The sequence below is a fragment of the Gossypium raimondii genome, chromosome 9 (genome assembly GCF_025698545.1).
Source record: "Gossypium raimondii isolate GPD5lz chromosome 9, ASM2569854v1, whole genome shotgun sequence".
NCBI lineage: Eukaryota > Viridiplantae > Streptophyta > Magnoliopsida > Malvales > Malvaceae > Gossypium > Gossypium raimondii.
The window spans coordinates 45,879,945-45,892,028 of record NC_068573.1 but is presented as its reverse complement, the minus strand read 5'-3'; the positions used below and the strand labels follow the sequence as shown (position 1 = coordinate 45,892,028).

Here is a 12,084-nt window from a genome sequence, read left to right as displayed (position 1 = left end):
ATGCACTTTGAATTGACGAGACGCATAAGCAATCACTTTCCCATCTTACATCAAAACACAACCAAGACCACTCAAAGAAGCATCACTATAAACGACAAAGTCGTTTCCGGATTCTGGTAAAGTTAAAACTGGTGCTTTAGTCAACATCGGCTTCAATTTCTCAAAACTTTCTTGACACTAATCATCCTATACGAACTGAACATTCTTATGCAACAACTTTGCCATTGGCAAGGCTATCTTCGGTAATAACTAGCTAATCTAAGAAAACTACGAACCTTTGACACATTTTTTGATGTTTTCCACTAAACAATTACCTCGATTATTTTTGGATCAACTCTAATTCCATCTGTTGAGATAACATGACCCACAAATACAACCTCTAATAATCAGAATTCACACTTACTAAGCTTCCTATGTAACTGTTTCTGTCGTAACATTTGTAAAAAAATTCTGAGATGTTGCTCATGCTCGAATTCAGATTTTGAATGGACCAAAATATATCAATGAAAACTACCACAAACTGATCTAGATACGGTTGGAAAGTTCGATTCATAAGATCCATAAATGCTACCGGAGCATTTGTCACTCCAAAAGGCATCACTAAAAATTCATAGTGACCATACCGTGTACGAAATGTCGTCTTTGAAACATTACTGTCTTTCACTTTTAACTGATAGTAACCCGATCTCAAATCAATCTTTGAAAAGATAGAAGCTCCTTTTAATTGATCAAATAAATCATCAATACAAAGCCGTATCGATCTATATTTTTTTTGTCAAAAAGCACTGAAGCTCCCCAAGGCATACACTAGGGCGTATAAAACCACGATCCAATAAGTCTTACAATTGTACTTTTAATTCTTTTAATTACATAGGTGAAATAAGATAGGGGGCATTGACACTGGAGCCGTACTAGGAAACAATTCAATGGCAAACTCAAACTCCCAATCCGGTGGTAATCTCGGTAATTCCTCGAGAAATACATCAGGAAATTCACAAACAGTTTGAATCTTACTGCACTGACTATCAACAGAATTCGAATTGATAACATAGGTAAGAAAAGCTTCACAGCCTTGATTAAGAAGTTTATTAGTTCGAATTGCTGAAATGATACGAGTTGAACCACTTGTTCGAACACCATTTACCTCAATCTTATCATCGCTTTCACTCTGAGTAATAAACTTCTTTTTACAATAATCCAGAATCACCTAGTGCTCCGTAAGCCAATCCATTCCCAAAATCAAATCAAAATAACCAAATGGCATTATCAACAAATCAATAGGGAAGGTTACATTCTATATCATTAAAGGACATCTCCTACACACTTGATCCACTAACACATATTGTCCTAGTGGACTAGACACCATCACTATCGATACTCTAGACGTCTCAGATTTTAAGCTTCCCGACTCAACCAATTTAGTATTAACATATGAATGTGAAGATCCCGGATCTATCAAAGCATAAACAGGTTCTAAATGTAATAAAATATACTTGTCACAACTAACTCTATAAATATTTACGAGTCTTATTTACAGTATCGGAGTCTCGAAAATGCACTTTCTGACACCCGTGACTATCGAGTCGTTACATTCAAACTTTTAAGTTTTGTAGATTTTCTTCCATCAAAATTTTCCTTTATTTTCTTGGCAATCAAACACTATTTGCATAGTATTTCCAAAAAAATGTAGAAGAAAACATTTTCATAAAGCTTTCATCTTTTTCGCCATTCACAAGCTTAATAGCCATTTTCATTAACCTTCATCCTCTGCTTTTTGTTTACTTACGAAATTGAGATAAACTCATTCCAAACAACTCTTTCACTATTGCTAAACCTGTTTCTACCGCCACCATTAAAGTTAACACCAAGCATCATCATTTTTTAGCAAAAACAAACCATAACCATACCTTCAACAAAACCCAAATCATTAAGCCAATGGCAAATGATTGAAATGTATAAAACCCAAATCAACATTAAAGTGACCAGTTAGCAAAAACAGGGAAACAATTCTAACAATGTTCCTAAAAAAATTACAATAATACTAATCAAGAAAAGCTGTAAAAATTCTTTGTAACCCTTATTTGATTAAAATATCCTCCATAGAAAATCCTATGGTTGATATATTCACCCATTAATCAAGTAAAAGAGTGCAAACTTGTTATATGTTAGGTAGCTAAAAATTTTCACTCTGATCCTCTGATTATTCCGAGGCATGGAACTTACAAAGAAAAAGATTTGGATATCAATGATAGTAATGAAGATTTTGAGTTTTGAACTCAATGTCTAGGTTCACAATGTTCATGTTAGCATCAAAGAAAATCATTTAGGAAAGAGAAAGAATGGGAGAAATGGCTTTATTCCGGTATTAAAACAAGAACCATAAGGAACTTCACTTGCAACAAGATGGTGAGTGGCAGCAATTAAGTTTGGAAAAGAAAGGGTTCTTCATTTCGAGAAGAAGTTTGAAATTGAAGAAGAAAAGGTAAAAAAAAGAAAATTATGTTTTTATAAATTTATTATTTTAATAACTAAATTTCATCGATGGCATTCTGTCATGTGGAAAAAAATGAAACTTTAAAAACATTTTAAACCAATCATAATTGCCACAACACTAGTTCTGTTAGTTTTTTAATGGTCAACGTTGGTCAAAAGGTCTATTTGATGAATTTTATCAGTTGAAGTGCTCAATTGGGTACAAAAAAATTAAAATGGCTTAATTAGTTTATTTTTTTTAAAGACTGAGAACCTTTTATACCATTAGGCCTATAATATATGAAGTTTGGGAAATTATTTTAGAATAAAAGGGTCAATCATTAGTGTTTAGGTTCGACTTATAGATAGGTTTAGTATTATATATAGTTATTTATGTATGATTCGATGTTAAATAAAGGTCTCAAATTTTGTTTAAGTGAACTATAATTATAATTAGTTTATTCAACTTTGTTTCAGCTTTATCATATTTTAAAAATTAATAATCATTTTTATTTGATATTTATTAATTATATGTGGCCCTATTTGATAATTGATTGATAGTTAATTACAGTGATTGGTTTGACCTACCGGTTTTATTAACTGATTTGACCAATTGATTCTATTAATTGTTTATTTAAAAATGTTTGGTAAAACTTAGCTGATAGCCGAAAGCTGATATATGTAAAATGACAAACAAGCGCATGACACATTTTATTATAAAGTATTTATTTGTTTATAATATTTTAGTCTTTCTTGAGTGGAATTATTGAAATAAAACATTATTACTAAGGAATTAATACATTCATTATGAAAATTAATCAGTGAATATTCTTAAAATTTTAAATAAAAAAATTTACTTAAATTTCTTATATGTAAATTAACAAGACTAAGTTAGCTCTGATTTTTTAAGAATAACTCATTTATTTAACAGCAGAGAAGTGTTTTTCCCATTTTCCAAGAAAATGGGAATAAAATGAGTGAGGGGCATTTCATATTAAAAGTAATCAAAGGTTCCTTTAGTGATATTCCCATTCAGCGTGGCCAATCTAGAGGGCTGGTATGGGCTTAGCTCTCTTAAAATGTAAAATTATTATTTAAGTCTTTAAATTTTTAAAAAAAATTTAAATTAGTAAAGATATATTTGTATTTTGACCCACTTAAAATTATAAAAATTTAATTTAATTATTTAAAAATTATAAATATATAGACTAAAAAAAATTAAATTTTATTCGACTTCCCTAAAAATTGATTTGACTTCTCCCCTGCCATTCGCCACTTCCTTTAAGCTTTTTGCCTATGAAAAAGAAAAAAAAGAACCCCATAGAGATATCCTACAAGGCCACCACCGTAGCCACTAATAATATTATCTATTAAGAAGCATCTGATCACCATATTATGAATTAAGATTGCTAATTTCTCGATTTTATATGATGGTTTTGATTTAAGACTTAAAAAAGGTTTCATTTCTGAATTAACCATTTAAATCTAGTCATTTACAAGCTTAGTCTGTTACATTTAAAAAGATTAGAATTAAAAATAGATCACATGGTTTATGTGTAGAGCTAATTATGAGTCGAGTCGAAGTAAAATTTTAGGTCCGTTTTTTAGATCTGGGTTTGGTTCAACCCGAAGAATGGACTTAAAATTTTGTCCAAGCTCGGTTCGACTCGCCCGTATTAAATTTTTTAATATTATTTTTATATAAAAACAAATTTTAAAAAATATAATGCACCAAATATACTAAAAACATTAAAATAAATGTTTCCCACTAAATTGAAAATAAAATTAAAAAGTTTTTTTTACTTAAATAACACTAAATTATATGCAACTTAGTACGCAAATGTCTCTAAAATAGTAGTAGAATTAACAATAAAACAAGAGTTATATAATATCTAAACAATAACAACAAAATAGTAGCCATAAAATAACGAAATGGTAGCAAAAGAGTGGCAAAACAACAACATTTGTTTTTTGCAAATTCGTGTCGAGAGCTCACAGTAAAAGAACTTGCTCAAGGCCTGACCCATTTTCTAAACGTTCTTTATTTTTTTTTATCCAAGCCCATTTCGGACATATATTTTACTCAAATCCTCTCACTTTTTAGACAATCCTTCAAGTCGGACTAAATGTATTTACATGCATGAACGGAGTTATGTGACCAAAAGGTTAATACATTGCTTGCCCTTTTGTAGATACACAAACACAAGTGGTGATTATTGAGTTTGAACTTTAAAGATTAAGATATTGAAAGGTCTGTCAATCACAATGTACACTTAGGTTGTTGCTAAGTATTTATTAAAAGAATATTATGCATTTAACAATGATAATAATCCACTTGATATTAAATATAAAAATAGAAAGAACATAATATAAGTAAGTAGGATACAGGGAATGAAGTTTTGCTTTCTTCTATACGAAGTTTTGATGTATTGGTATGTTTTTATAGTAGAAGGTAGAAAGTAGGTGCAAAGTTTCAATAACTTAATCATGTAAACCAACAAGAGAAAATGAATCTACTTTTCATTATTTCTTCTTCTTTTTTCTTATAATTAATGGAATAAAATTTAGTTATAATATAAATATTAAAAATTTCGACATTGAGTAAATTGGTTGTTGTTTAAAAAAGTAATTTAATCTCATTAATTTCAAAAGTGAGCATATAAAGACAATTATCTAAAACCGAACTTTGTGATATTTATAATAATAAAGCATTGTTCCCGAATAAGCTAATATTTGCTTTTATTTTGTTTTGTGTGCACAAATTGTTGAGAACATTACGCAAAAGATATTAATTAGTGTGATGGAATTTTATTCAATCAATTTATTCGAAAAATCACAAATAAATTTGACAATATCACTACATTAAGAACACTAAATCCCAATAAAAAGACCTCTCCAGTCCCTTTCAATTTTGAAATTGAGCAAATCAATCATTCTTGAAAAAATCAAAGTAATTTAATCCTTGGCAAATTTAAAAGTGAGCTATGAGGATAATTATCACAGCATTAATGTCTTTCGCCAATTGTACATAATTTTAATCGATAAAATAACAAAATTAGCCCTTAATGTTTATATGTTTTATTAATTTGGTCTTAATTCTAAAAAAAGTTACAAGTTTTTTTTTTTAAAAATTCTCATTGTAAAATCTATAAATTCCATTAAAATAATACACATATGAGAAAAGGAAAAGAAGATAGAAAGTTGTGTTGAGTCCTGAATTTCACAAGTTTGGCAAATTTGCTTATACATTGTATTCACATCATTCTCAAAAAGCAAAGCAAGTACAGACGGCGTTAATAGCTGAACATGACTTTCGCTACGTGGACGGTTCATATCTAATTCCTTAATGCTTTCACCCAAACGTGGCGACATTCTATTTGATCCTCCACTTTAAGCTCTTGGAGAGAATAATAAATAAATAAAATACACACCACTTGGTGCTTGCTTATGTCCCCATTAATTTATTTTTTTTATGGGAATTAATAGATATTTCTTTTTATGGATGTACAAAAATAGTATTAATTAAAAATTATGTTATAAAAGAAAAAATAGAAAAAGAATAGATATGATCAAAACCTATAATATGATTGTTAAAAAATGTATATTATATAGCCAATTGAGTCTTAGCTCGACTGGCATCAACATTGTTGCCAGTGCAGGAAGATGTAGGTTCAAGTGCACTAAAATACATTATTATCCTATTTAAGGACTGAGTAGTTTTAGGCATTCAGATAGGATAAGAACCTATAATCAATGAAATATGTTTAAAGATATTCAATATAATATTTTTATTAAATAAAAATAAGTGTAAATTTCGTTGCAACTTCTCATAAAAGGAAGAGATTCATTTATATTGACTTAAAACTTAATTGATTTTACATTCTTTCGTAATATTTTATCGATTAATATTTTAATAATCTAACCATTGTATTTGTCATGCATATTAATTTTTGAATTAGTCCAATATCTCTATCATAACAAACTAGAATATTATCTATATTAATATATAGTTAATGGGTGAAAGTTTTTACATAAAACAATTAGTTAGAAATTTTAATCTAGGTCAAACTTGACATGCATAACTTACATGAGCGGAGCATCAAATATGACGATTAGGTTATTAAAAATTACGAAAAGATGTAAAACCTCTTACATCGGTGTAAGTGGAACCTTCCTTTCATAAATATTACTTTAACTAGTAATAACTAGAGATGTTTATGGACAAAATTTAAGTTAATACTTAGACTAATATATGGTATGAATACCATACATAATTACCTAAGCCAAGCTTGACTTAAAATATGGATTCTAAATCGGCATAATGATTTTTTGGCCCCAATTTTATAAAAGGATCATTTTAGTTTTCATTTAAATTTTAGTTTTTAGCTCTTAAACTATTGTTTTTTGTTAAAACACTTCAAAATGGATCAAAAGTTAATATTTTTGAACTTTCTTGATGTGGTATGCACGTGAAACCATTTAATTAATTTTAAATTTTAAAAATTCAAAAAATATTATTAAAATTAAAAATAATTGAAATTATTAAAATTATAAAAATAAATTATAAAAAAATTTAAATGCTGACATATCATCCACGTGGCAATCTACATGTATGTCACTTCAACAAAGTTAACAAATATTAACTTTGTCATCCATTTTAGGGTGATTTGACAAATAATGCAAGTTCAATGGTTAAAAGAGGTGAAAAATTAAATAGAGGGCTAAAATATTTTTTTTATAAAGTTTGAGGGCTAAAAAAGTCATTATACCTTTTAAATTTTATCTAAACTTGCTCATATTTGTAAACACGTTTGTTTAAGCTTGCTTGTATTGGTTTTTTAATAATCATATATAATTTCTTTTATTATCATTAAATGTTTTTTATTTTGAAAGTGTATTACAAATAGAACACAAATATAAATATTTGTCTGAACAATTACATTGTAGAAAGAATTAGACAAAACTTATTAAGTAACATATGCATATGTTATTAGTAAAACCCATACATCGTAATTACAAATGATGAGATTCAAGTGAAGATACTCAAGAACCTAGGATATTTGACCTACCCATCAAATCAAAAGTCTCATTAGCCTCTTTTATTAAACTTTTAAATATAAAAACTTAAATATTTTCAGTATAATATAATATATTTAATTTTAATGTGATATAAGATATAAAATATATTTAAAAAAACAACATATTAAATGCTTATAATTGGGTTCAATCGAGATCAAACTTTAAATATTAAAATTGAACCTATATTTTTTATCGTCGAATTTCATTTTTCATGCTTATATTTTTATTTAAATTGTCTAAACTTTCTAAAATTTAGACCATCAATCTGATTTTTGATATTTAACAATTTAAATGATATGATATTAAGAATATAAATGAGTGAAAAATGGGAGCAGGAGATATTAATTCCCAATGATGAAATAATGAAGATGGCAAATTCCAAAAGGCCGGCGCCTATCAACTCCAAAGATTGCACCGTAATGTAGGGGCCACCTTTGGTTTTTATTTATTTATATATGAAATAATCCACTACAACACCCCATCTCTGATGTCATCCCCCACAATATCTCTGCCCAAACGTTAACCGCTAATTCATTAGCGTGGGTCACCACTCACCGCCCTTAATTATAAGATAAATTCACATTCATATTATTATAAAATTATAAATTGTATGGGTTAAAGCTTTTAAATATTTGATGACATTTTGTTTTTAATGTTTGAATAAGCTTTTATATTTATAAAAATGTAAGAAAAATAGAACATAATTACACATTTAAAAGAACCATGTCAAATCATTTAAAAGTCTACATTTTGGGTATAATAAGGGTTGAATAAAGTGATAAAATTCAATTTTTTTTCTTTATATAATATTATTTTTATTTATAAATCATCCCATCCAATTTTAAAAAAGCAATAATAAGAGTAAAATAATATAAAAGGGAGTTATACTACTTTGTGGGAGCCCATTCTGAAAACTCGATGACAAGATTCAAGGGTCCATATTCAATCATAATCAAGAGGGGTCCACGGTGTCTGCCAAAAAGAAAGAGACCCACAATAAAACGGCAAAACCGAACCGCCCTTGCAGTGGTCGGCAAACGGCTGATAACTTTTTGACGATCCCAAGAAATTTCACACGTGGGGAACCGGACCACCCTAGACATTCAATTCCAAACCAACCCCGTACGTGCCAAACACCATAGATGGACCCCTCATGGAAAATCTTCAAATGTTAATCACCACCATTCAGAATCAGACCCTTCAAATGTGTAATTTGAAAAATTAAAATATTAATTTTAGATATTATTTACTTAAATTTATTAATATTATGAGATTCTAATTAAATATACAAATATATTTATTATAAATAAGAGATAAAAAAAACCCTTCCTTAAAATGGAAAGCTGCAATCAAATCATACAACAAACGAAGTTAAATCTTCTTCATTTTCATTCCATTTATAAACATTACAACACATGGCTTCTATTTCTTTATTTTTCACTACCTTTTTTCTCTAAAACCATAAGAAAAGAAGAAAAGAAAACCCTATTTACATTTTTCATCCCCCATTACTATTTGTTCAAAAAAAAACAAGGAAGAGAAACTTATATGTATAAACCCACCCTAAAAATGAAACCCTAAGCCCTAAACTAATAAAAAAGACCAAAACAAAAAAAAAAGTTTTATAATACCATTCAAGTCCTTGAGATTTGGAGCATATTATACCACTTGTTTATCCCCTTTTTGTTCACCATTGCTGCTTCTATATACAAGATAATTACCTTTGTATATGTGGGGCAATAATAGTTAAATAGTATGGCTTAATATTCTATGATTAGACCTGCCATTGGGGCTCTATGTGGAATCCCCTTTCTTCGTTTAGCAGTTCGGTAATTAACCGATGTTGGTGGGGGTGTTGATGGGCTAAAGCTTTGGACTTTGTTGTTGTTGTTGCTGTTCTTGAGATAATTTCGATGGCTGCTGCTGCTGCTGTATGAATCCTCTGAATCGGATGCCATTCCCATTTGCCTCTTCTTCTTCTGGAAATCCTTTGAAGTGCCAACTACCTGCAATGTTCAGATAACATTCAAAACTTGCGAATTGACCCAATAAACGCATTGCAAAAGTCAAACATAATGTACAAATTTGGGAGCTTCACTTGCCCCCAACAGTTTTCTCAGCTGCCAAACAGCACCATTGACTTGCCAAGAAATTTTAATTAGAAAGTGAAAGAGAGAAGAGTGGTGGGTTTTTTTTTTGTTACCTTGCAACCGAGAGAGCAAAATCTGAAGTTGTCGACAAGGCTACGCTCACAGACTTCACAGGTGTTGATGACACCCTTTCCAGGCCTTGGCTGTGGCCTTTCATTGATGAAAACAACCTTAGCACTGTTGATAACATATGTTTGAACTCCAGATATGTCTAGGTATTTTTGAATCTCAGACACCCTTATCACATCATGGTATGAAGACCTTCTTATCTGTCAAAACACACACATTAACAAATCCAAATTAATGCCCGATTTCTGTAATGAATGAGTAAATAACAGACAAATCCTATGGGATTGGTTAACAGTATCAATTTTTTTTTGACAGAATAATGAAAAAGAAGGATTTAATACCTGAATATAGCGATGGTCCTTGTGACAAGCTAAGCAAAAAGAGCAGAGAGCGCCATTCATACAATCTAAGCAGTACATATTGCATTCACTCTTGTGAGAATCAACATGAAGCTTGCATTGAACAAAGAAATGTTCCCTTAACAAAGGTTTTAACCATGGCGGCCACCTGTTGTCTTCTTCATCAGGCCCACCAGCACCCTGTCCAAAATACATTTAAGCAAAACATTCGATCAAAACACACATTTTAACCAAAACCCAAATCGATAAACCAAGTAAAAAATGTGAAGAAACAAAAAACAGAGTTAAAAACTTGAACAAAGTTAAAAAAAAAAAAAGACAGAACAAGTGAGGGTTTGGTTTGAAGAATGAAGATGGTACCATGATTCTTCTGTTCTTGGGCTTGATTTCACGGACAATGGATTCTCGATTTTCGATCGCCAGCTTGAACTCTTAATTGAAAGAAAAAACTATATGCTCTGTTTTTGTTGGTCAGTTTGGGATTTTTTATTTAGAGAAAGGGAAGCAAAGGCGGCGTAGCAGAGAGAGAGAGAAAATAAAAAAAAAATTGAAAAATGGCGAAGGGGAAGAGGTCGTTCTTATCTACCAGTCAAAAAGTCCACAACCGAACCTAAATCCGAAGCTAAGCTTCCCGGACCTAATAACCCGAGCTTGATGGGAGATGCGTTAGGTGTAAGGAACAAACCTTTTTCTTTCTCTCTTTGGTTTTATTATTTTCTTTTTAATTTATATTTAGAATTTGTTTAACTTTTATTGTGAAATAATTTATGCATGAATCCGTTTCTTCTACATTACTAGTAAATTTTATTTGGATAAATAAATTTCCACCTACAAATTTTAAAAAAATTAATGGAAAAATGCAAGTAAACTCATTTTAACGACAGTCAACACAGGGTGTAGTTAAAATATTATATATATACTATCTTATTAAATCTTATTGAGAATTGATTCTACATTTTTATTTGAAGAATGTGCTACTTTTCAAATTGTGTGTAGTATCTATTATTTTTTACACAACAAATAATTTTTGTTATAATTTCACTTAATTTATGCACTTCTTCTTACATTAATAGCAACACCTACTAAAACTCAGTCAATATTATTAGAAGCTGTTTAAATGCGTAGCTTTGTTTTGTGGTGGCGGACAAAAACCTGAACCCATGGTGAAATGAGGAAAAAGAAAATAACTTTTGCCCATAGAAAAAGTTGATTAAAAAATAGCATTAAAATATTTTATATAGAAAAAGGCATGGCACATTAATCACATGTAAATCAGAGCAAAATAAGAGAGATAACAAGAGGGTCGAAATATATTAATGGAGGTCAAATTCTAGATCAATATATAATAATAATAATAATAAAGTAGTAATGGGTGAGCATGACCTTTGTCTGCCCTAGAATTGCCTATGTTGTGAAATGTGGCTTAATTTGTATAATGTGAAGATATTAGGTACAAGAATAATCAATGGAACCCATCCATCCTTGTTGGGTATATAGTAGAGGAATCTTATTCAAGCTTACCAAAAGAGTTGATAGAAGACCCTTTACTCATCCCAACTTCAACCTCCCAATTCACAATTTCTAATCAAGTACATTCAGCTTTTTACAACTTGTACAATCATGTAATTTTGGAATTTTGTGTTTCATTCCTCCTACTTATTTAAAATTACTTTCACAGTTTATTTCACTTTATAAATATTTTTAAAATATATTTATATTTTGGATTAAAAAATAGAATAAAGTAATATTTTATTAATATTCGGCACTACAGATCGCTTTTTAATTCTTGCTTTCGAATTTTTTAAACCTTTCTTGATAGTGTATCAAATATTGTTTCAAAAATTAGGTTTTTAAGGGCGATTATTTTTAGTGTTAATTCTATTTTTTCTACTTAAATAAATAATAATTTTTATTTTTATGATGTACTTAATTGTGTAATAATAAACATCGATAAT

The 12,084-nt window shown here is 29.5% G+C and overlaps 1 protein-coding gene across 1 annotated transcript; it reads right to left on the bottom strand.

The window, feature by feature from the left end:
* Positions 1-8,908: 8,908 nt before the first annotated feature.
* On the bottom strand, positions 8,909-10,665 carry LOC105800314 (protein RGF1 INDUCIBLE TRANSCRIPTION FACTOR 1). Its single transcript, XM_012631353.2, has 4 exons — positions 10,490-10,665; positions 10,112-10,309; positions 9,755-9,970; positions 8,909-9,557 (listed from the first exon to the last, which is right to left on the bottom strand). The coding sequence occupies exons 1-4, from the start codon at positions 10,490-10,492 to the stop codon at positions 9,312-9,314; spliced, it is 663 nt and encodes a 220-aa protein (XP_012486807.1). The 5' UTR covers positions 10,493-10,665; the 3' UTR covers positions 8,909-9,311.
* Between the last annotated feature and the right edge of the window lie 1,419 nt (positions 10,666-12,084).

Excerpts from the sequence above, each read along its gene's own strand:
- LOC105800314 (XM_012631353.2), bottom strand. Across the intron at positions 9,971-10,111 it reads AGGACCATCGCTATATTCAG|ATAAGAAGGTCTTCATACCA; the intron begins GTATTAAATCCT and ends GTGTTTTGACAG. Across the intron at positions 9,558-9,754 it reads TTTGCTCTCTCGGTTGCAAG|GTAGTTGGCACTTCAAAGGA; the intron begins GTAACAAAAAAA and ends TGAACATTGCAG.